At 40.1% G+C, this 25,999-nt stretch overlaps 1 protein-coding gene across 13 annotated transcripts in view; it reads left to right on the forward strand.

Moving 5' to 3' along the window:
- The first annotated feature begins 282 nt into the window (after positions 1 to 282).
- ITGA7 (integrin subunit alpha 7) overlaps positions 283 to 25,999 on the forward strand; it is a 74,100-nt gene continuing 48,383 nt past the window's right edge. For 5 of the 13 annotated variants that reach the window (XM_034412542.3, XM_034412540.3, XM_087886961.1 and 2 more), the window contains exon 1: positions 283 to 921. In XM_034412542.3, the coding sequence (XP_034268433.2) occupies positions 746 to 921 (176 nt within the window). In that variant the 5' untranslated portion in view covers positions 283 to 745. The remainder of the gene's footprint in view (positions 922 to 25,999) is intronic. The other 8 variants (XM_087886965.1, XM_087886963.1, XM_087886970.1 and 5 more) reach the window with 6 other exon arrangements.

Consider the following 25,999-nt stretch of genomic DNA (forward strand, 5'->3'; position numbering starts at 1 on the left):
TGGGTTGCCAATAGTGGGCAAGGAGGAGCTTGGAAGTCCTCTATCATCAATCGTCAAAAGAGAAAATGTTGCCAATAGTATAAAAAAAAAATAAAGGAGTATAAATCCTTCCATTCCCTACCATCCAGTCAGAGCTGAAGAAAGCTTCTTGCATGACAAGGGAAACGTCTTCAAAGAAAAAAAAAAATCAGAAAGTCCCGTTGCCTCTTGAAAAAAGCACCTTTGGGACAACCATGACTGAGATTTGGGTTGCCAATCGTGGGCAAGGAGGAGCTCTTTCTTGCGTCACTGGGTGGCAGTCAGGTTCCTCCAGTGTCTTTTTTAACGGGGTTCCCTTTGGACCTCGTGTTTAATAGCGGCCCACCCGGATCGCGCGGCCTGGGCGCGGGATTCAGCACCTGCTTCCCCAGTTCTCCGCTCCCTCGTGTCCAATAGCGGAGAGGGCGTGTTTGTTGTGGGAGCGCGGGGCTCCGCCCAGCGGCACTCCAGAATGGATGAGGGAAAGAGAGCCCGCGCGCGGGCGGGCGAGGTTGCCTCGCCTCGGGAGTTTGGTTACATGCCGAGGTTGGCCGGCCTTCGGGCAGCGCAGAGGGCGAGCCAAGGCCCGTGACTGAGGCGGACAGCTGGCAGCAAAGCCTCTCCGAAGGGGACGGCGGGCTGCGAAGCTCTTTGGAGCCGCGGTGGCTCTCGCCGGGCTCGCCTTGCAGTTGTTGTTGCTGCTGCTGCTGCTGCGACGCCTCGCAGGATGTTTGGGGCGCTGGACTTTCGCCTCTTGTGCCTCCTCCTCAGCCTTTGCTTCTGGGGGAATTTCGCCTTCAACCTGGATGTCGCCGAGCCCATCGTCAAGCGGGGAGAGAACGGCAGCTTCTTTGGCTTCTCCGTGGCATTGCACCAGCAGCTTAGTCCGCAGCCCATCAGCTGGTAAGTCGTGTGTCCCCGTCCGCCCCCCCCCCCCCCCCACACGCCCGGCTTCCAGGACGGGAGGTTTGGATGCTGATCCCGGGGACAAGCCCGAAAAGAGGATGGTCTCCCTGGGAGGACGATCTGGAGTCACAAGAACGAGGCGATCAAACTTTTCGCCTGATAATTTAATATCAGCACGATCGCGCATCTTTCCGGGAGTCTTCTGAATTCAGGTTTTCTCGAGATCTTCTTGAGCTTGAACGCCGCTCGTGTAAATTCATCAACCCCTTGCCTAATACCCTGGCTATTGCAATAAAAAAAAACACAAGCTGATTCTGGGTGTAAAATACGTGGAATATACAATCGGTGATATTTCCTTTGCTAATGCCTCCGGTTTTGGCAGTAGGAGGAGGACGACCAAATTAAGAGCAATTTGTTTCCTTTCAGCGGTCCCGTGGTGGATATTTGTTATTTTGTTTTTTAAATTCCAATGCAATTTGGGTACATCATCTACAGGGTGTGAAAGTTAGATCCACTGAGCCAGTGGTTACATTCTCCACTGCCCTACCCTAAATATTTTTAATATTTCCATAGAGGGAAGGGAATCCTTGATCTTGATGGGTGTGTTGTCAGAGTTTGCATTATTTTGGTGATAATTGAGTATCTTCATAGGGTTTTTTTTAAACCTTACCTTACAGCCCCTTCCCACAAGCTTACTGTTTTCCCTAGTTAAATAGATTCCCTAGCGTATTATGAGATGTTTTCTTTTTTACGCTTATAAACTGATTTTTTGGGGAAATCAATCTTTCTTCTTCCTGCTTGAGACCGGAAAGATGGACTTCTGAGAGATGCCGTTGTCTTATTCAGTGCTAAGGGAGCTGAATCATTGCTGAAGGCAATGTTTTCTTTGCCAGGGCTATATTCCTAGTTAGCTCCTGGCTACAGCAATTCTGACTACTGCTTTGCAGGGAGTAAATGCAGAAGCACTGAAATGGCAAGAAAGAAAGAAAGAAAGAAAGAAAGAAAGAAAGAAAGAAAGAAAGAAAGAAAGAAAGAAAGAAAGAAAGAAAGAAAGAGACAGAGAGAAAGAAAGAAAAAGAGAGAGAAAGAGAGAAAGAAAGAAAGAGGGAAAGAAAGAAAAGAGAGAGAGAAAGAGAGAGAAAGAAAGAGAAAGAGAGAAAGAAAGAAAAAAGAGAAAGAAAGAGAAAAAAAGAGAGAAAGAGATAAAGAAAGAGGGAAAGAAAGAAAAAAGAGAGAAAGAGAGAGAGAGAGAGAAAGAAAGAAAGAAAGAGAAAGAAAGAAAGAAAGAAAAAGAAAGAAAGAAAGTCAATGTCTTACAGAAGCAAGGGGCCATGCACTCAGGGAAGTCTGCTGAGATTCCCCCCTTGGAGCAGAAATCAGAGGAGAAGATGACCCTGTGATCTGAATAGGAAAGCCAGATCATGATTGTATGAACCTGTCAGCTGGGTGGTTTTGCACATGCATTAGGAGATCTTGGGGATGGCATCATAGGAGGCCTCTGGTCCCCAAAGGGTGGAGTGAGAGTATCTTCCTTCAGTTAGAAAGAGTGGAGGGAATTCTTCAGACTCTCTGAAGTGTTTGGTTTCTTCCATGCTTGGTTTCTCTGGGGATATTGTGACCTAGGATCTGTTTCCCCTGTAATGTTGCCGTGAGGCTACTGACAAAGTGAAGCTTATAATTGCTTTGCCTGCAGCTTTTAGCCCTTGCTCTTTAAGAGGCCGCTGAAGATCACTTCAGTCCTACTGAACTTTCCATGATGGCCTCATTCACCTTCCTTCCTGGAAATGTTGCTCGGTTTTTTTTCCTTACTGGTAGTGGTTGTCAGCTTCTTGGACTCTATTGTCTTGTTTTCCTATAATAGTAGTGGTACAATATATATATATATATATATATATATATATATATATATATATATATATATATATATATATATATTTAAATAGCATTTGCAGTCAGGTCTAGTCTATCAGCAACCTTTGCAAACAGGAAAAATGAAGTCACCTCGAACTGTGAGATGGGTGGCATAAACTGTAAATTTAATAAATAAATAGTAAAAGAAATTGTCCTGGAAAGGTAGGCTACGAACGGCTCTGGCTAATTCTGGAACTTAAATAATATTGTATTAGAATCTTGGGCTTCCACAATTTCTTCAAGAGTAGCTTGAAGCTACCAAAATGTAACTGCTTTCCAAGATGTGATTCTAGTGATGGAGAAATTAACTACAGATAATCCTTAATTTACAGCCATTGTTTGGTGACTGTTCAAAGTTATAATGGCACTGAAAAAAGTGACTTTGTTTTTCACACTTATGACCATTGCAGCATCCCCATGGTTACATGCTCAAAATTCAGATGTTTGGCAGCTGGCTCATATTTATGATGGTTGCGGTGTCCCAGGGACATATGACCTTTTGCAACCTTCTGACAAAGTCAATGGGAAAGACAGATTCACTTAACAACCATGTTATTACATAACTGCAGTGATTCACTTAACAACTTTGGCAAGAAAGGTCGTAAAATGGGGCAAAACTTACTTAACAACTGTCTTGCTTAGCAACAGAATTTTGGGGCTTAATTTTGCTCATAAGTCGAGGACTACCTGTAGTTGTCTTACTAGCACTCAACATTATGGCCTAAGGGTAGAAAGGTTCTTTAACACTAGGTTACCATGTCATTCGTGGATGTATTTGATAGCTTTAAATCTCATTTCTTCATCTATATATGGAAATATTTATGATTCAGTAGCAGGATTCAAAAGACAAATGTAGACAGGAAAGTACTTTGCAGATTAACAATGTCCCTATGAATGACTGATAATTAGGGAAGACAACATTTATAAACATTGAACTCACTGCATTTTATAGATAGTTCCCAGATAAACTCATATGATAGCAATTAAAAGTCTGCCAATCTTCTGAAGCAGGACACCACATGCTTCCAGGCCATAGAACGTCCATCTTTTCTCACCATTAGTGATGCTGGTTGGATCTGTTGGGTTTTAGAAGTTCAGCAGTATCCGCAAAAGTCCCAGGTCCTCAGCCCTAGCTAGCAAGGAAATGATTATCTGGCCATGGTCCTTGGATCATGATCGTTAAAAAGAGTATCTATATTTTGTGGATGATACATCAGCTCCATTCAACCCAACTGTGATAGACTTAGACTTAGAATAACTTTATTGTCACTTTGAATGTACACTAATCGGCATACATTAAAATGAAATTTCATTGCAGACAGCTCTCAAAGGGTCTCCACCTCTAATATACACTACATAAACATGATAAAATAAATAAACAAACAAATAAATACAAAAGTATGTATATACCCACATATATTATATGACACGGAGAAGCAACACAGTCTAGTTCTCATTGATAACTTCCCATTGTTTAATCTATGATGGGATTATGAGCAACCGCAACAGAAACAATGTTAAAAAACTGAGTTGTCCCAAAGTACTTTGATTTTTAAATAAGAGGGATCAAGTTGTGGGATGTAAAAACTCAAATTTTCCTGCAAAGGTACTGAGAAACTGCAGACACAAGCACATTTATGTCACTTTGCCTGACATGTTTGTTATAACAAGACACTATAACAAATCATAGCTTCCTTCTTTTTCTTACACTTGAGTTGAGATTCAAGCATAAGAAGAGCCACCTAATTCAGCATCCTATTCCCAAGTAACGAAGCAAACACTTATGAGTTTCATGAGCTGGCCATAATAGCACCTTTTGCATAGTTAGAAGCTCTGCAGCAGCTCACAGATGCAACAAAAGAGGGACCATGGCATGGAGGGCGTTTGTTAACTCAATGAGCCTGTGCTCTGTGTTTTGAAGATGCTTGGAGGTTCCCCAAAAGTACAGCATAATTTTGGGAATGAGTCCTCGTCTTTTCCTCCAGTTCCAAAGACTTCACATCTGTAGAAAAAGCTACATTCTCCCCAAACCCTGTTCCTTGATCCATCCTTCTGTGTAGGTGATGTTACACTTTTGTGGCACACTTCTGTGGCAGTTTGTATTGCAACATGAAAGCCACAAGCAAAATAATTCTTTCCTTGAGCTTAATCTGGGGGAACATGAAGGACTAGCCCTGTTCTGAGGCTAATTTCACAGGTATAGCATGAAACTTGAATGAAAGACTCTATTCTGGTAAGTGCTAGTCTGAGAACAATGGCCTGAGCACTCAGACTAAACTTTGCTGCACAAAAGTAATATTTGGCAAATAATCTGGTCTATAGCAAAAAGATTTCATAAAGATGATAAGAGCAAGAGCATCATATTTACTGGTATGTATGTCTGACAGTATTCAGGTAGTCCTCAACTTACAACAGTTCCTTTAGTGACCGTTCAAAGTTACAACAGCCCTGAAAAAAGTGACTTACGACTGTTTTTCACACTTACGACTGTTGCAGTATCCCCATGGTCACGTGATCAATATGCAAACACTTGGCAACTGATTCATATTTACGACGGTCACAGCCTCCTGGGATCATGTGATTACCTTTTGCAGCCTTCTGACAAGGAGATTCGCTTAACAACAATGTTACTAACGTAACGACTGCAGTGTTTCACTTAACAACTGTGGCAAGGAAAGTCGTAAACTGGGATAAAACTCACTTAAGAAATGTTTCACTTAAAAAACGGAAATTTTGGGCTCAATTTTGGTCGTAAGTAGAGGACTATCTGTATAAAGTATCTATAAAGGCCTTACTGTATCTAATATTATAGTGTGGACTCTTATATCTTGCAATTTGTTTTTTTGAATTATTTGAGTAAAACTTCGGACACACTGCAATCCTAGCAAAAATATTATGTTTGCTAGGATTGCAGAAGCTGGTAAAAGTTACTTTGGAGGCTTTTATCTGGTCTGCAAGTCATTTATTTGTTTATTAAAATTACATGCTGCCCATCTCGCCTAGAGGCGACTCATCACAACTTCCAAAGAAAATCCCAAATGAAGGCTGGGACAGTTTCTAGAAGAATTGTGAACTTCCCCCTTGCTCTCTTCTTCATCTGAATTTTCGAATTTTCAGTGAATGAACCAATTCTGCATTCCATTCCCCCATCACCACCCACAAGTGTATTAGAAGACAGTTACACACCTAGTTGTGTTAAGGGCTAGCGGCAGCTTCCCCCTTTTCACTGCATTCTATGATTCTCTGAGCTCTTCTGCCCTTTGAGAGCCTTAATGTATGCGGAGAACACAAACACTCTTTTTCTCTGACTGATCTCATGCTTTCATTTCAATTCATGGATTAAATTGTTTCTTTTTGGCCTTGGATGAGCTTGGGAAAATTTCAGATAATGTAAGTCCATACCCCCAACTCTTCTCCCCAAACACATCCATGTGAGGATTTTTTGCCAGTTTGAAAGCGGCTGCAAACCTCCCCATTCCCACAAGGTCAGTGGTGTTGGCAGAGCCGAACTGATTGATTTCTGGCTCAGCTGCTGTGCGTAGCCAAAAAGAGATCTGCAGATGGGGGGATGTTAGGGTTGGTTTGCTTGCTGGTGTAGTGAGATGCTGTAGCTCCGTTTTTCCATTGGAAGTCATTCTTACCTCACATCTTCTCTCAGTTCCTGATCTTAGTGCCCTGCAATGAAACAGTAGCTTTACAGATTTTCCATTTTCCTTCAAGCCCAAATGAAATGTACCGGGATTAGAAAACAAAATCACCTTCAGATCAGTGGTGGGTTCGGTCTGGTTCGACCGAGCCGGCAGCGGTGATGGTATGACGTCACTAAACTGGTTCTCCCCCCCACCCACCCACATTATTCTTACCTTTTATTTGGTCCCACCCCCAATCTATTGCTGCCTCCTGAGTCCCAGCTGATGACTAGAGGGAAAAAAACTGTTTAAACTCTTGCCGTGGGGCTTCAAAGGGCCATCCTACAGCTGATCAGTGTTAAAAGCAAACAAATGAGTCAGGTCGTAAGTGCGAGGACTGGTCGTAAGTGTGAGGACCTTCCAGAAATGACTCTGACCAACTAGCCATGCCCACCTAGTCACATGACCTCCAATCCACACCCACAAAATAAGCCACGCCCACAGAACCGGTAGTAAAAAAATTTAGAACCCACCCCTGCTTCAGATGGTAGAAATAGTCAAACCAGGTGACTCTGAAAACAAGCTCAACCTAACAACCTGACCGTATTATTATTTTCCTCCAAGCTTTCTTGATTTCAGTTAACTGGTTTAAGAAGTGAAAATGCTTTTTTGCTTTTTCTTGTAGTTAGCCTTTCTTCTACTATAAATCTCCCAGAGGTCTGCAACAGATACTGATCTATCCGCCTTTGCTCAAAATGATGTAAAATGTGAGTTTTCCTCTCTTCAGAACTTCACTGTTAACTCGCTCTGCTTCTATGATACATGCCAGTAGAATTTCTAGATAATTGCCTTTTCCCTCTGTAGTTGCTGCTTCATGCAGAGAAAGATAACTGTGATATATTACTTGCAGTAAGTTATTAATATCCATATACAAGTTTTATAATCTATATATTCTTGGTTTCTTATTTTGGAATTACTTTTAACAATCAATGAAAAAAGTTTACAATAAATTTTACCACACAACATTACTGTACAGTGAGGGGGGGGGAAATTAGTATTTCATAATGATGCTGTTGTTCACTAAAACCCCACTTAAAAATGGCATATTTAAATCCACAAAACTGCTGAAAGCATAACAGTACAACATCATTGTAGTGCCACACACTGAAGTACAGAATCGCCAGAAATGAAGAGCCACTAGCACAAATGTAGCCAAAAGCCTGAATAATGAATAAAAGCTGATAATGGTTTGCGTTCCCTGGAACTAAATTCTGCATTTATAGTGCTTGTATCTAAATGTCCTCTTTTGGGTCAGCTAGTAAAGTTAAATCAAACTTGGGACAAATTCTTAGACCAGATCTTTGCAGTTGTGTTGATAACAACATGCTGCTGCTAAATATCTCTGAAGATTCTCAGTCATCCAAGTCATACTGTAGTTCTCCCAAAGGTGCTTTTTCAAGAGGCAACTGGATTTTATGTTTTTTCTTTGAAGACATTTCGCTTCTTATTCAAGAAGCTTCTTCAGTTCTTGGATAAGAAGCAAAACGTCTTCAAAGAAAAACAAGGAAGTTGAGTTGCCTCTTGAAAAAGCACCTTTGGGACAACATGCTACTGCCTTCTTGTGAGGTGCCTTTCAGCTTCCTAATCTAGCCTTACTCTTAGAGTTTTCTGGCAACTTCCCATTCAAATACTAACCATACTTAGCTTCTCAGCCCTGGAAAGGTTTTGTCAGTTACCAAACATCCAAATTTTGATCATATGACCATGGGGATGTCACTATGGTCATAAGTGTGAAAAATGGTCATAAGTCACTTTTTCAGTGCCATTGTGACTTTGAACAGGCACTAAACGAACTGTTGTAAGTCGAGGACTACCTGTGTCACACTTACAGTGTCCCGAGATCATATGATTACTTTTTGCAATCTTCTGACAAGCAAAATCAATGGGGAAGCCAACTTCACTTAACAATCAGGTTACTAATTTAACAGCCACAATGATTCACTTAACAGTTTTGGCAGGAAAGATAGTAAAATGGGGCAAAACTCATTTAACAACCATCTTGCTTAGCAATAGAAATTTTGGGCTCCGTTGTGGTTGTAACTCAAGGATCACCTGTATTGTTGTAGCTTGGATGTTTTGTAACACAGTTACAATATGCCTACAAGTTATCTATATCCTTGTGTAATTATCTTTCACTTCAGTAAGTGATAAACACATTGCACATGATCTTGTGTAGGGCACTTTGGGTCTAATTCATATTGTTCAGTCTGTTTCAATCTAGAAAGATTTATTCGGCATCCAAGCAATTAACTGTTTCTTCAGTGTTATATCTAACAGGGCAATCAGGGGATGGATGCAAATGTATAGGAAGAGAAATTAAATTTCTCCTTTCCTCAGTAACAGATAGCAGATGATATATTTTACCTCAGAAGATCCCAGCATTTTTTTCTGCGCTGGAAAAAAACCCCTATGTTTGAGGTCCCAGAGAATCAGTGCCAGCTAGCGTCACACATCACACTAAACAACAATTAGACCACAATATGTTTTGGCATGATATGTGAACCCAACCAGTATTGCTAATACTAAAATTACAGTAATTATCTGATTTAGTATAGCAAATCCGTGCGTGGAATTCACATTCATTTGAAGTTACAGATGTTTTTAATGGGAGATTGGTTATGGATCTCTTCCATCAAATTCATTTTAATTTCCAGAACTTTGATATTCTTACAGCCTTAGAAATCGGGGATGGGAGAGAGACTTTGGAAAATGCTTTTCTGCAATTATTTTGGTGCAGAAACATTATCATTGGGGGGGGGGGTGTATAAATACCACTGGTTGTAGTCCAAAAGTTTGCTATAGCAATGCCACCCGTGTATCTCCTTGCCAACCCAATTCAAGGCAAATTAGTAAGAACATTGCCCTTGTTGTGTGAAGAGCAATTCCAATGTCTTTTCTGTAATCCTGTTCCCTAGGATCCCTAGAATAAGAAGTTTTATTCTCATCCACTGACCTTCCAAGGCTTCTTCAGACATTACTATCTCCCTATACAGAACGCTCATTGGTGCAAGACAATGCATGGCAGTTATGTAAAATGCACTGTTATCTCTTTCATTATATATTTGCCCAATTGTAAATCTTGGCGGGCCACTACCAGCTGCAGTTTCTCAGAAAAAGATGCTTGATTAGAGCTATAGGACTATAGTTCTCTATATAAGAGAGAGAGAGAGATAAAAGGCTGACTAAAAAGTCAATAAATGATGGGATTCTAAAAGGTTAAGAGACGATGGATAATAAGAAAACATAAGAAAATATAAGAAATATAAATATAAGAAAATATATAATAAAAGGGAAAATTACTAACATGGAGTATATACATATTTATACATAAAATAAACCAAGATGAGTAGATGGAAATTTAGGATTAGGAAATTTAGTTGTATTATTAATATCTACAGTGTGTTAAAATATATTATGAACTTTATATATTAAGGATTGGAAATTGTGAGGACTTGGAGGTACACTCCCGGAATTGATTAAATATTGTTAATCTTTGGCGCTATTAATAATCCTACACATTTGGAATCTGGATATTATGGTGGTATAATGAGTAATTTTTAAAATATTAGATAATAGCATTTAGTAGGGGAACAAATACATGGCGTAAAGAAATGTTATTTAGGTTTAAATGAATTAATGGGAAAATGAAAAAGGATTATGAAAAAGAGAATAGCATCGTTGAAGTTGGAAAATTAGGACTATATATACTGATTTGTATTATTAGTGTTAACATTGTTTTTTAAAAAAAGACTTGACCCAGTCAATGTACTGTCCACAAAATATGTATATGGAATAAAAAATAAAAAAACATTAAAAAAGAAAAAGATGGTTGAGCATAATCACATTTAAATGTCTCTACACTCCCCTGCTCTCTGTTTTTTCCCATACTGTAATTTTTTTTTCTTCTATGTGAGAAAATTCTGAGGGCGAGATCAATTTTATTTCCGACTCAGCTTCTCTGCCAAAGGCCTAATAGTCCTGAAAGAGACTGTAGAGAATAAATGGAGGTAATGATGAATATTTATAGCACAACTGCTAGAGCCACTGGCTGCACCCAGAATTAGTAATGGGACGTTTAAGCAATGACATCCCAAGTCCAGTTCTCCTTTCTCTCCTCCTCCCTTCCTCCCAAGCTCCACTTAGCTCCAGATGCTCTACTTCGGCCTTCATTGAGAGTCTCTAGGGGTGTGTATGTGAAATAATATCTCCCATCTAAAGAACCTGGGAAGCTGCTGCTTCCTTCCCTTCTTTGCTATATTTCCTTCCCTGGGAACTGCCAGGCCTGCCCCCTCCCTCAACTCCTCAATTATGCAAAGGCAGATGAAATCAATAATCCAAATGGAAATGGGAATTCTTTCATTCCAGGCCATAATAAGACCTCTGGGTTCGTAACATATAAATAAAATCCTTAAGCTGATTTTAAAGTGGACCTTAAATGCAATGCAGTGTGTAATGGAGCAACGGGAGCGGGGTGTGTGAGAAAAATAACCATTGTGGGTTCTGTTATATTTTGCCATTCATGATTTACCATTCTGGACAGTTAATACTTTTATACTTTTGGCTGGAAAGGTGAAAGGCTCCCTTTCCTTCCCATCCTATTACGCGCTAGTGCATTTATGAGTACTCTAGCTGCCAGTTACAGAAAGCGTCATCCAGTTTATATAACTAATGAAGATAATACAAACACACACATATAAACCAGCACATTTATAATCCTAGATGGAAGATTCTCTACAAAAGGACAGTGTGTAACTATGCATCCATATTTACAGGAATTTGGAATGGTTTATTCTGGGATAAACCCAGCCGTGACAAATATAGCAAATAGTCTCACAAAGCTACAAACCTCTTATATTTCTTCCTTTAGTACAGGAGAGTGTATACAATTCCCTTACTCTCCCAGCTGAGCACACAGTCTGCTTTAATAAACCAGTTTTAAGTATCCAGGTGCCTAAAGTGGCCTTTCTTTATCACTAATAACTTGATAACCTCACAGCAAAAAAAAAAAAAAAGTGATCCTTTGGGTCCCCCGACCCCAAAATACGTCCATAGTGATGTAAATTAGGCTCAGAAGAGTCTGTCTGTCCATCTAGCATTAGATTGGTCTCTAGGGCGGCAATTATACTGCTGCACTCAGAGAAAAGAAAAATGTTATATAGGGAATTTATTCCAATTTGTAGAATAGAATAGAATAGAATAGAATAGAATAGAATAGAATAGAATTCTTTATTAGCTAAGTATGATTGGACACACAAGGAATTTGTCTTTGGTGCATATGCTTTCAGTGAACTTAAGGAAAATAAAATACATTCCTCAAGAATAAAAAGATACAACACTTAATGACAGTCAAGGTTACTAATAAGCTATCAAATCATATTAGGAAACAATAAAAAACTGTATAAATTGAAAGATACAAGCAACATGGTTGTAGTAATAAGTGGGAAGAGATAGATACTAGCAAGGAAGAGAAGAATAATAGTAATATAGTCTTAGTAAATTATTTGACAGTGTTGTGGGAATTAGTTTTTTAGCAGAATGATGGCATTCGGGAAAAAACTGTCCTTGTGTCTAGTTGTTCTGGTGTGCAGTGACCTATAGCGTCGTTTTGAGGGTAGTAGTTGAAATAATTTATGTTCAGGATGTGAGGGGGCTGTAGATATTTTCACAGCCCTCTTTTTGACTTGTGCAGTATACGGGTCCTCAATGGAAGGCAGGTTGGTAGCAACTGTTTTTTCTGCAGTTCTAATTATCCTCTGAAGTCTGTGTCTGTCTTGTTGGGTTGCAGAGCCAAACCAGACAGTTATAGAGGTGCAGATGACAGACTCAATAATTCCTCTGTAGAACTGGATCAGCAGTATGTGAAAAAATACCCAAAACTTAAATAGAGCATCAGTTAAATATATGAAATGACTGACACTGATTCTTTAAAAGTTTCTGGCCTCTATATAATTCTTGGAGATTGATCGTGAAATCTTCTACAGTACATGTAAAACGTCTGTCTGTTCCTGAGAAAACACTTTTATCTACCCCTACAGATCAAATGAATAGTGCTGGGAATTTCTTTCCTGTTACACATTTTGCATCTCCCGATTGTCACGCTGAAGGAGAGCTTGATCACTGGGTGCCCGTGTAGAACCTGCATCCTTAAGTGAAGTGACTTTGTGTGTAGGAATTTAATTTTATGTTTTCTGAGGGGAGATGAGTTCCCTGCATGATCATTCAGCAGAATAGATTGAAGAATTTTTCTTCAGTTAATTTTGGGGTTTGCCACTTCTTTTGAGGTCCAAAGGAACACCTGTCAATCAACAACTGAATCAGAGAAGGTGGCATGCTTGGCCGGTGCCCACAGTCTACTCATTATGACTCAGAGGCTGAGCTGGCAGTTGTGGAAGGAATGTACTGAAAGGGCACCTTGGTATTCCCAAATCTATGTGTAACTCTTTTGTTGGTTGGCTGTCAGAGTCAGTCAGGCACCCACAGAGATTCCAGGATGGTGTTTGCTGGCTTCCTGGCAGGACTCTGATTCTGGCAGTAGAAGGGACCGTTGTCCAGTCTCCTGCCCACACTACTGTGAACCTCCAGCCTGTACTGCTACTCCAACACTAGCTTCAGCCAGGCAATGTGTGAAAGACTACGCCTGTGAGAGCCTTGGAAGTATGCAGAGGAAAAGGAACTTGCCAGCTGCTTCTATAAGCACATCTCAGTGGCCTTCATGGAACACTGTTCCTTCCTTTTAGGCTTCTTCTGGCCTTCTCACCTGGATCACTGATGTCACCCTGCCCTCCAAGCTTCAGCCTATCAGCTTATCCTCTCTTCTCGCTGTGGGGCTGGAGCATTGATATCAAACAGGGGCTTTGGCATTTTCCCTTCCTGCAAGAATGCTGTCCTTACTATAGCAGCTTGGGGGTGGGGTGGGGGTGGGGAACCAAGGTTTCCTTGATTTGGTGTCCATATGTGCATTTTCGTTAAATGGACAGGACAGCAATCATTACATAATTCTTCTCTGTTATATCTCTCCCCACCTTCCTGCCCATCCCAAGACATTCTTCGCATTCTTCATCCTTGAATGGGTCTGTAGAGACTTCAAACAAGGGATTGAACTCATTGAAGACGAAATAGGAACTTGGCATAAATAAATAATTTCTCCTTTACTAAGACCTACTCTGCGGAGGGCTCCAGAGATTGGAATAGTGCTCCTCCTCTGTCATCTCTTGTACCAGATTGTTCAGCTGTTCATAAAAATCGCTGTTTTTCTGCATGATCAGCTTCACTTATACTATGAACTCTCCTCTGATTCCTTAGCCTATAATAGTCCCTTGCAGGGGTGGGCTGCTGGGGGTTCGCATGGGTTTGGGAGAACTTCTAACTAAGATTCTGTGCAGTTCGGAGAATCCCCAAATCCCACTCAAGGCTGGCCCCGCCCACTCTGCCCCTCCCAGGAGTCCCCACGCGGCCTGTTTTGAATGCAGGTAAGTGCAGGGTGCACACGGAGGCTCGGGGAGGGCGAAAAACAGGCCTACCGGAAATCCGGAAAAGCCAGAAACGGGCCCATTTCTGGCCTCCAGAGGGCCTCCGGAGCCTGCGGAGGCTGTTTTCGCCCTCCTGGAAGTTCAAGGAAAGCCTCCGGAGCCCAGGGAGGGCAAAAACACCCCCGCCATGTTGCAGAAGGCTGACTAGGCTATGCCCACCATGGCCATGCCGACCCACAACCGGGCAGAGAAACCCTTGCTAAAAGTTTTGAAGCCCACCCCTGGTCCCTTGAATACTCAAGCGGGTACAAATATTCCCTTGCTTTTTTATCTGACACAGTGGCCTACCTGGAGGAGTACATGTGACCGGGCCTCATCTGTGGTGTGCTTAATGGAGTGATATCTATAGGGCTTCTGTCATCCTTTTGTGTCAGAAGCAAGAGAGACGTGCTGGGAAACAAGTGTAAATCTCCCTATTCAGGGATTAAACCACGCTGCCTCTTTACCTTTTGGGGATAGAACTGTTAGATATAAATGCCTCATCCCCTATTGTGTAAATAATGTATATAAGAGACATCAAGGGTTAACTGATTCTTTGACTTATAATATATTCATGACTCATCACTTGTACATATAGCTCCACCCATTGTGTATATAAAGAGCTGCTCACCACTGTTCCTTTGCTTCTATCTGCGAATATTCAGTGAATATAGAATGCCTTATGTAAATAAAAGAATTTATATTTAAACTATAAATTCTCAAATATTTTATTGAGTCTGATCCAGAAAATATCGCAACAATCTGGTAGCAGAGGATGGTTAGATTGACTCAATAAGAACTTGAACATGTCAAAAAGAAATAGACCCAACACCAGAGCATACAGCAAAGAGATGGAAGAAGATTCAGAAATAATAGATGAATCCACAAACGCAATTTCAAATGAACCTGAAGAATACACTACAGAAGATGAGGAAATAATAAATGAAGATGATGAACAAAACGAAGCAGAAAACAACGAACTCAGGTCAGAAATACTAAAGATCTTGAAGAGCCAAAAGAGTAATGAAAATCTCATCGCGAAACTCCAAGATGTAATAAGAAACAACGGAGCAGCGAAAGAGAAACACATCAACACCAAAAAAGCAAAAGATCCAAAAATAGTAAGTGATGAGCTTACAGACAAAAATACAGCGAAGAGGGAGAGCAGCGGTCCCGCACGAAATTTTGAATGGCGGCCATCTTTATTACAACTGACTCCCAAGATGAACGAAGCTGAGCCAATCAGGAAGCCAGATTCAAAATGTCTGGCGCGAAAAACCCTGCACGACATGAAAAATGAAAAAGAAAAATCGCACACCTCCGAAGAATCAGAAACAGAAAATGAAGAAGACTTAATAGATATACAAGTAAAATCTGCCATAAAAACGCTCTTTGCTACATTTGGACCAAAATTAAAAATATCTAGAGAGTCGCCGGAGAAGCAAGCAAGCGAACCAGCACATCGAAAACTGCCTGTCACCATCCCGAACTCGAGAACAGCAACGCCCGAGCCCAGAGAGCCTTGCCGATTCCACCCCACACCGAAAACAGAAGCAAGCGACATTATTCGGGAGAGAAGGAAGGAAACGGTCGCTGCCACCAGGACTCCAAAAACCGAGCCAGGGGCCGACTCATCTGAGGAAGAACCGAGCGATCAGGCGGCGACGGAGAGAACCTTCTACGACGAAGTCACAGACAGAATGAGAAGTGCGCATGCGCGAAGACACGAAGACAACCCGGGAAGATTTGAATTTCTGAGAGAACCACACAGACTCGTTGCTGACATCCCTACACCATTCTGCAACTTTATGCATTTGCAAGACCACGGACTGCCTCAGGTTGTGAGTAACGGTCAAAACAGTATAGGGAACTTGCCCAGTGACTTCCCAAAATTAAGGGTTGATGGTAATAACCTACAAGAATGGTATCAACAGCTTCAGGTTATTTTCATGAAAGAGAATTTGCTATTTTTTATTACTAATCCCCCAAGGAGACCTTGGGCTTTAAAAATAGATAATCTACACCATAGAGCCTTTTTTCTAATAATAGCCAGCATATCTCCTGCAATGTATTATAGCATCAAATCAAATCTAACTGTTTCAGAAATCATTCAATGTATGTTTAATTTGTTTCACAGCAACAGTGTAGCCACCACAACAAGGATGTCTAAAGATTTCTTTTCATCTAGAGTAAAACCAGGGGTTTCTATAAGTGAGCATTTAATACATTTAAACAAAATAAGAGCTGAACTGCAATTAAAGGGGGAAGTAATCTCTGACCAAACAATGAAAAGTGTTATTATCAATTCACTTGATTCATCATGGGACAATTTTATGTCACATTTAGACACCATTAACCTAGGATATTTATCAATAGAAAATCTATCCAACAAATTGATAACTGAGGATAACTCAAGAAAAAGTCGCTCTAACAATCACACAGAGCATATACCTTTTAGGAAAGTAGCTTTCCAAGAAAAATATAATGAATCATATAGATGCCATAATTGTGGATCCAGAGAACACAATAGAAGAGATTGCCCCAGATTTTCAAGAGAAAGGCGCAGACCAGAATACACGAACAGACATAATTATAGACAACCTTCTATAGATAGACACAGATATAGAAGTCCACCAAACCACAAAGACAATAGAGGGGGCAGGGAAAATTCGAGAGATAGAAAATCTGGTTCACTGAATGGACTAAATAAACATGACAATACAAAACCACAGCAAGGTGAAAATAATAATTGGCTTATAGATTCTGGAGCCACAAATCATACCACTAATAATAAAAACATATTGTCTTCTTTCACAGAAGATAAGTTTGTAATAAAAGTAGCTAACCAAGAAAAGGTTCAAGTATTGGGCAAAGGAAATGTAACTTTGCCTGGTTTAGGAAAAATAGAGGGGGTATTGTTAATACCCGAAATACCTCATAACATATTAAGTGCTTTGAAGTTATGTAGGGACTCTAATATTAATATTATTTTCTCAAAGGGAGAAGCAATTCTAGAGAAAAATAAGTGCAACATAGGTACTGTAATGATTAAAGGAGGACTACCTTACCTTATAACAAAAGAAGAATGGTTACATAATATTGATTCAAATGTTGAAGAATGTATAGAAACAGATGATGAAAATGTCAGCAATAGTGACAATGATGATTGTAAAATAACTCATGATCATACTGATACACATAATTTGAAAAAACCAAAGATAGGAAAACCTATTCATGATGAGTGTGCTCATGTCTTACACAGAAAGTTAGGACATGCCAGCTTCCCTGTAGTACAAAAAATGACTGAACACGTAGAAGGTGTCAAAATAAAAAATTGTGAAAACTATTTGGAATGCTCAGTATGTAAATCTACAAAGCTGAAAACTAGTTCCAAACCAAAAAAATCTGCTAGAACAACTAACAAAATTTTTGACTTAGTACACATGGACCTAGTAGGGCCACTTACTCCATCAATCACATATAAAAAACGTTATTTCCTAACGATAGTGGATGATTATAGTCGTTATGGTTTTGTTTACACATTAAAACATAAAGATGAGACTTTTCAAAAATTTAAGGAATTTTATAAACGCGTAGAGACACAACATAATGTTAGAATAAAACAAATTATGACAGATAGAGGATGTGAATTCATGTCCAAAGAATTCTCTCAATGGTTAAAGGATAGAGGAATGCTACATTACACTTCCAGTCCATTTTCCGCATTCCAGAACGGAATTGCAGAAAGAAAGAATTCCACATTACAAACCATGATTAGATGTACATTAGAGGATGCTGGCTTAAGCAAACATTTTTGGTCAGAAGCCCTACACTATTCAAATTATACACAAAACAGGACATGGTCCAGCATCATAAATAAGACACCATACGAAGTGATGTATAATAGAAAACCAAAATTGGCACATATGCATATTTTTGGGGTCACTGCAGACGTACACATACCTAAACAATTGAGAAGGAAGGGAGAAAATGTGTCCAGAAGACTTAAATTTATGGGATATGAAACTGGCACAAAAGGATATAGGTTCATTGATAGTAATAATAAGTTTATAGTTTCCAGATCAGCCGTGTTCCATGAACAGGCCAACTGGTCTAAATTACATCTTAATGAAATATTCCCAAACAAAAACCTAGAAACAAAATACCATAACGAAAGAATTGTAAATAAACAAAATACCAACAAACATGAGAACAAAACAAAGACATGGACAAATAGCCAACACAAAATAAAGATTGATACATTAACTAAAAAGGAAGCAAGATATATGCATGACAACAATAGCAAACCAGAAAGAATCATTAGAAACAACAGGAATAAGATGCCAAATAAATATAAAGATTACATAATGAATATGAATAGTGAACCAACAACTCCTAATACATACGAAGAAGTACTAAAACTTCCTCGTGAAGAAAAAGAAAAATGGGAACTTGCCATGAAAAAAGAAATGGAAAGTTTGCAAGGATTAAATGTGTTTACACCCACAACTGCACCTAAGGATAAAACTATTATTGGCACCAGGTGGATATATAAAATTAAAAATCTGGAAGGAGGCAATTCACTATACAAAGCTAGATTAGTTGCTCAAGGTTACGCACAAAAATATCCAGAGGATTATACAGACACTTATTCCCCTACTGTAAGGACAGAGAGTGTCAAAACAGCTTTAGTGGTAGCCTCAGCACTCAACCTTGATGTATTCCAATACGATATACAGACTGCGTACTTACACGCAAAATTAGACAAGGAAATATATGTAAGAGCCCCTCACAGTCAATACACTAATAGAAATGAAACTTGGTTGTTAAACAAAAGTTTATATGGATTAAAACAATCCGGTAAAAGATGGTATGATTGTTTAGTGAAGGTACTCAAAACTATGGATTTTAATGCTACTTCTGCTGATAACTGTTTCTTTATCAAAAAGAGTAATGATTGTATTGAATTTGTGTTAATTTACGTAGATGACATCTTATATATTGGTAAACACAAAGAAAAAAGAGAAATGTTTGTAAAGAAGTTAAATGAACACTTCTCACTAAAATCATTGGGTAAAGTAAACAAATATCTTGGTGTACAGATTAGCAAAACAAAAAAGGGATTCCAACTTACACAAAAGGATAAGATCTTAGAACTTTTGAACAAATGTAATTTGATAGATGCTAAACCATGCGATACTCCCATGCAAACTGACTTTCTCAGAAACACTAATGAATCATCTCCTGAATTTAAGGATAATACGTTTTATAGATCAATCATAGGTTCACTTCTTTATATATCCAATTGGACTAGGCCAGATATTGCCCTACCACTCAATTTATTATCCAGATATGTCAGTAAACCAACAATATATCACTGGGATGCTATCAAAAGAATTTTAAGGTATCTAAAGGGCACAATAGATTTTTGTCTTGTATTAGAACCAAATAGTAACAAAGAACCAAGACTTATATGTTATGCAGATGCTGATTGGGCAGGAGATACATCTTGCAGAAAAAGTACATCAGGCTACATTTTCTTTTTAAATAACTGTCCAATTTATTGGTATACCGGCAAACAAGAACTAGTAGCCACTTCAACGACGGAAGCAGAATATATTTGTTTATCCAAAGCTGCAAATAATCTTGTATGGTTTAATGACTTAATTTCAGAAATTTGGGAGAAACCTGCTTTACCTTTCATCATGAATGAGGACAACAAAGCAGCTATTGAAATCTCTAGATCTGATGCTATTGGACAAAGGTCCAGACACATAGATATAAAGTTTAAACATGTGAGACAACTGTCTCACGATGGATTTATAAAAGCTGTACACTGTGATACTTCAGAACAAATAGCTGATATATTAACAAAGCCTCTACCTTCTAAACAACATAAATATTTAACTTCCAAACTGCATGTATTGTACAGCTCTGAACCTGAATGTAATTGGTGTTGTATAACTAATCGGCATTTAGAGGGGGATTTGTTAGATATAAATGCCTCATCCCCTATTGTGTAAATAATGTATATAAGAGACATCAAGGGTTAACTGATTCTTTGACTTATAATATATTCATGACTCATCACTTGTACATATAGCTCCACCCATTGTGTATATAAAGAGCTGCTCACCACTGTTCCTTTGCTTCTATCTGCGAATATTCAGTGAATATAGAATGCCTTATGTAAATAAAAGAATTTATATTTAAACTATAAATTCTCAAATATTTTATTGAGTCTGATCCAGAAAATATCGCAACAAGAACAAAATGGTGCTTTCCAATTCTGTCTCATTTGTTCACTGGGAAGCTGATGGCCGGAGAAGCCAGAGCTGAGCAAAGAAGCACTCAAAATTCTTATCGTGTCTCTGGTTATTTTGGATTGTCCTTGTGCTTGTTGTTCCAGGCAGTTATTTGTGGCAGAGGCTCCTGTATTCTGTCTTGTTCACTCGTTTGTGACCTTTTGGAGAAGGACAGCACTTTTTTATAGATTTGTTACCAGAATTAGGCAAGACTCAAAGCAGGATGGTGGGTTCAGTTATATTTTTTTTTTTTTTGGGGGGGGGGTTTGTCTTGGCAGAAGAGACCTTCTGTTTTGGTATGCGAAGTAAGAAATCCAAAGGGTAATTCTCCACTTTAAATTACGCACCATAATAATGTGCTGCTTTTCATGGTACTATCATGTCATAATCTGTCTACTGCCTGGCTGTCAAACATCCTGAGTACCATTACTATAATTACTACTAATATTTTCCGCAATAGGCTACGAGTAGGGTTGACTTCTTTTAGAAGCGGAAGAATAACATATACGTATTGATCACAATGTTAATTATTTCATTTTATTTTTTCTGGAAGGAAAGAAAGATGTGGGAACTCTGAGATGGATAAAAATATCTGGAGTATCTGGTGTGGATCTTGGATACGATCTTCCCTGATTGGAAAAAAAACTTATTCAGTGCTTCCGTAATGGCCACTTTGTGCCCCTGCCTTGGCCAGTCACTGATGATACTCAGAGGAACATGCACACATATACACGATCTTGCATGAATATTTCTGGCCCTCCTCCTTTTTTGGACATGCTGGGTGCTGAGTTATTTTGAGTGAATTCCTGTTTATTTTTACCATCTCTCTCCCTCCCCACTTCCACCCACCCCCTCTTTCTTCCACTCCTCTGCATGGCCTAGCCTTCCTGCTGCTAACTATCCTCTTCCCTAACCCTGATCTGTAATGTGAGGATGAAGTAGGAATTCCTTGCAGAAAATGCTTCAAGAACTCCAGGATTGGCTGGAGGTAGGGACTTCCTTCTCCAACCAATCAGGAAAAGTAAAACACTCACAGTTCAAGCAGTCATAAAAGGCAATAAAGAGGGACAAGGAAACAGTGTAATCCAACAGCTATGTAGGAGGATCCCTTACAATGCAATGGGCAAATTTATACTTTCTCCAGGTATGCAGTTGCGTGAAGATTTTTTAAAAAAAATACTATGGATCAAACAGTTGTGTTTATATGTAACCATTTCTAAGTAAATAGGAAATTCAGTGTATTTCCAAGATAAACTCAATTTCCTTCATACCAAGCTGGATTCTGGATGATGACTTCATGGACATTTTTAGCAATAATGTCAAAATGACTTGTTGCAGCCTTCCTTTGGATGTTTCTTCAATTACTCTGCAGTTTTGAGTTTTCTTGGTGGTTCCATCCAAATACTAATTAGGCCTGACCCTGTTCAGTCTCTTTTAGATCACCCAAAGCCTGATAGCTGCTGCCTCCTGCAGTGATGCTTTCAAAATACCTATTTATTAATTCTGTTTATTCAGCCTTGCCTTTAGCATGCATTTTTCTTCTGTCATTTGACATCCACACTTTGCCATGCATTTCTGAGCAGAAGGTATATTTTTGGGGTGCCTTGCTGTCTCTAATTCTGCTCCCATGAGCGAGCCGAGAAGAATTCAGGATAGCCATTGTAGGTACAGGAGAGAATCCTTTAGAAATTATAAGGTTTGCTTGCATGGCATTGCCAGCTAATGGTTATTGACTATCCTTTGTTAACATTGTTAATAGTCAGATAGGATTGCCTGATTTTTTTTTTTTTTTTTGCTGGACTGTCTGGGGTTTAACAAACAACATTTAATGTGCTTGAAAAGTCTGCCAAATCCAGATTGGGAATTGGAACAGAGAGAAAAATTGACTTCAGATTTCCAATTTGATGTTAGAAAGACATTTGAGAGCAGGTAGCTGGAGCTGGCCGAAACTGGAGATGCAGTGAGAAAGGAGAAGAGAACATTCCCTAGTAGCTGCTGGAGTCCTCAAGACAAATGAGAGTGGAAAAACAAAGGAAAGAAGGAAAAAAGGAAAGAAAAAAGGGAGGATAAGGAAGGAAGGAATGCAGATTGCAGAGAAAAGCAACAAAGATGATTAGGGAACTGGAGGCTGTAACATATGAAGAATGGTTGCAGGAATTGGGAATGTCTAAACCAGGGATGTCAAACTTGTGGTCCATAGGCCGGATGCATCATGTGCTGGCCCAGCCCAGTTTAACGAAGGGGAAAAAAGTCCCGATACATCATGTGTCACTGCCTTGATGCTGCGAGTTTGACACCCATGGTCTAGACCAGAAGTGTAAAACTCAAGGCCCGGGAGTTGGATCCGGCCCACGGGGTGCTTAGATCTGGCCTGCAAGGCTGCCCTGGAAACAGCGAAGGACCAGCCCCCAGTGCCTCTGCCAAGAAAAATGGAGCTCCAGGAGGCCGTTGTGGCCAAAAACAGGGCCCGGGGGGGCACATGTGGCCCACTCAAGCTCTATTTTTGCTGTAAGAGCACTCGGGCCACCACAGGCCCCCCTAACATGAGTGACATCAACCTGGCCACTCCCACCCTAGCCACTCCCACTCCAGCCCCCGAGGTCAAACACAACCCTGATGCGGCCCTCAATGAAATCGAGTTTGACACCCGTGGTCTAGACTAATGAAAAGAAGGCCTAGAGGCAACATGATAGCAGTGTTCCAATATTTGAGGGGCTGCCACAAAGAAAAGGGGGTCAACCTATTTCCCAAAGCAGCTGAAGGCAGGACAAGAAGCAATAGATGGAAACTAATCAAGGAGAGAAGCAACCTACAACTTACCAATCAAGGAGAGAAGCAACCTACAAGCGAACGGAGCCATGCAAACAAGCGAAGCCCCATCCGCGGAATGCAGGCAGCATGCGCAACCAGGCCCTTTCCAGTTTTCAGGAAAACCTCTCTCCACAGAACTGGTCCCTGGTGCCCAAAAGATTGGGGGGTGCTGCTTTAGAGAATTTCTGGGAAAGCTAACCCCATCTCCTCTCCTTGAAGCTCCACTTCGTAGAAGGCAGGGGCACCTTTAAATCAGCGATGCTTTCTTCCAAATAGATTGCTGATGATAGAAGGAATTGTGCAGAGTAGCTTTTTAGAATAGGGCATATCGCTGGATGTGATTTATAGTTCTGTTAGTTCTTGAAGCCCACCCATTTTTTAAAAAGGGGATGGACATTAGTTGAATGTTCTCCTGAATTTAATAGAATGCTTCCAAGCTACAGCCAAGTTCCAAAGGCTTATGGAGCTGGTCTACATCTTCATGTAACTGTATTATAATACTGCTCTGATTCAGTTTTTATCCTCTCTGGAGAAGACGATAAAACCCCATAAACAATCTTCTGCAATCCGGTCCACTCTAGAGATATTGATACTACAACTCCCGGAGTTGTAGGAAACTGCAGTATGAATAACATTTGGAGGGTATCAAAAATATGGTTAAACAGCCCTGGATAGGAAAATTGTATTTAGGAGTTATTTATATTTCTGTTCTGCAATTGTTCCTTGAAATGTAAGCAGGACATGGGTTTCCCCATGTCCCTAAAGCTCCCCTATCCCTGAAGCCATTCTCTCCACAACATATCACACACACACAGACTCTGCTAGTGTTATTGCTGGAACTCTGACAGAACCAGGACACACAGGGGAAGAAAGAGACACAGGCGAAGTAGGTGTTCTCCAATAAGATTCTGCTGGGAGACTCAAGGCAGAGCTGATTAGCTGGCCTTGGTGGAGAAGATATATGTTAGAAGCAGCAACATGTCCTATTAAACTGGTGAAGATGACTCTCCATATCCTCTTCCACAAAACAGTAGGTGAGGTCTGTGGTGGGACTCCAGTGATATCACAAGGTGATGTCACTTAGTCTGGAATCTACCCCAATTGACTTGGAGGGATTGAATCTGAGCCTTTGGTGAAACCTAATCTGCCTCTCTGTCCTCTTTTTTTTTTTTTTTGGACGAAAGCCATTTTTAGTCTGTCTAACCACATAGCTCAGCTTTAAAGGAAACTCAGGCCCACTTCTGCTTCCTCCCAATCTATGAAGACTCTACTATGTTGGTGATGTTTTGGATTCCGTTGATAAGCTTTTCTTAAGCACTCAGGCCTGCTTGTGGCTCAAATGTAAACTTTTGGAGATGGCCTTTGCTCAGGAGAATTTGTGGAAACATTTCACATCTCTCTGCTTTGTTTTTCCTGCAATAAAATATTGAATGGGGAATTTGTTGAGCTTGTCTTGTCAGTGCTATAAGATAAACTTGATCAAGAAGTCAACTCCTCAGGAACATCTACTTATACTTGATTGAGGTAGTTTATAGTAACAGAACCTTGTAAGTCTGCTTGTTTTACCTTTCCTCCCTCTTGTATCTTATCAAACAAGCCATACCCCATGGGGTCATGGTTTTGGAGATATTTCCTTATCTAAATAGGATGATTAAAGGCAAAAACGCAGTGGGAGTGAAAGCAACGTTTAACTTCTGGCTGGGTTCCCCATTGAGTTTTTTTGTGGGAATATGGTAAGGACAACGGAAACCTTCCCTTCCCTTCCCTTCCTCTCCCCTCCCCTTCCCAGCAACCAGGTAAGTGGCTGCTGCTTTGTGGGGGAGGGAGCAAGGGATTGTTAGATTGGCTTGGAAACTGTCATGGAACATTGTAAATGAAGATTACATGACCATAGCAGAAGCACAGCAGCAGCCAGAAACTCTGAAGCAGCCATAACTTCCCCAAATTTCATTCTCTCAGGAGTCATGAGTCCTGGATTTTAGATACATTCTGTAAGTTAGCCCAATTGAGGTACCTTAGTTCAAAAATTGTTGCCCTATCATGCACTGTTTTCACCTGGTTAAAGGCCACGACAAGGACAGTTTTAGTAGCATATAAATTGAATCAGTGAGGAGCCAGCTGGAGTCTCTTCCAGTGGTGAAATCCAATTTTTTTTACTGCCGGTTCTGTGGGCGTGGCTTGGTAGGCGTGACAGGGGAAGGATACTGCAAAATCTCCATCCCCTCCCCACTCCTGGGGGAAGGATATTGAAAAATCTCCATTCCCTCCCCACTCTGGGGCCAGCCAGAGGTGGTATTTTCCGGTTCTCCGAAGTGCTCAAAATTTCTGCTACCGGTTCTCCAGAACCTGTCAGAACCTGCTGGATTTCACCCCTGGTCTCTTCCTAATACTATCTTCTTTCCCAGGGCTTGCTTCTGCCCTTGTTGTTTTTGTAATGGTTTCTGAATATTTTTCTACAAGGCCATGTCTCTTCACATCTGGACTTTTCCTTCCTTTGGCTTTTAACTGAGATTTAACTTGTGTACTGTTAACTGGAATTCATTGGTTGAAAATTCCACCTTAACTTTTTCTATTTTTAAAAAGAGGTGATTCCTTCTCCATCAGCATGGGATGCATAAGAAACAGAGAAAGCGCCTACTGGGAAATCAGCTTGTCAGAGTGTGAAAAGAGGAGAATTGTGTTCCTCTGTGAAGAAATTGGCAGCCAGATACTTTCCATTAAATTCTTGTAACTTCATTGTCATGACTTTTAGCAATTTCCTCTATTCCAGGAAATCAGTATTTTAGTTAAATATTTGTTTTTGTTTTCCTTTGGCTAATTGTCTGAAAGCATATTTAATACCGGATATTTC

Source organism: Pantherophis guttatus, chromosome 2 (genome assembly GCF_059756535.1).
Source record: "Pantherophis guttatus breed Tessera chromosome 2, ASM5975653v1, whole genome shotgun sequence".
Taxonomy (NCBI): domain Eukaryota; kingdom Metazoa; phylum Chordata; class Lepidosauria; order Squamata; family Colubridae; genus Pantherophis; species Pantherophis guttatus.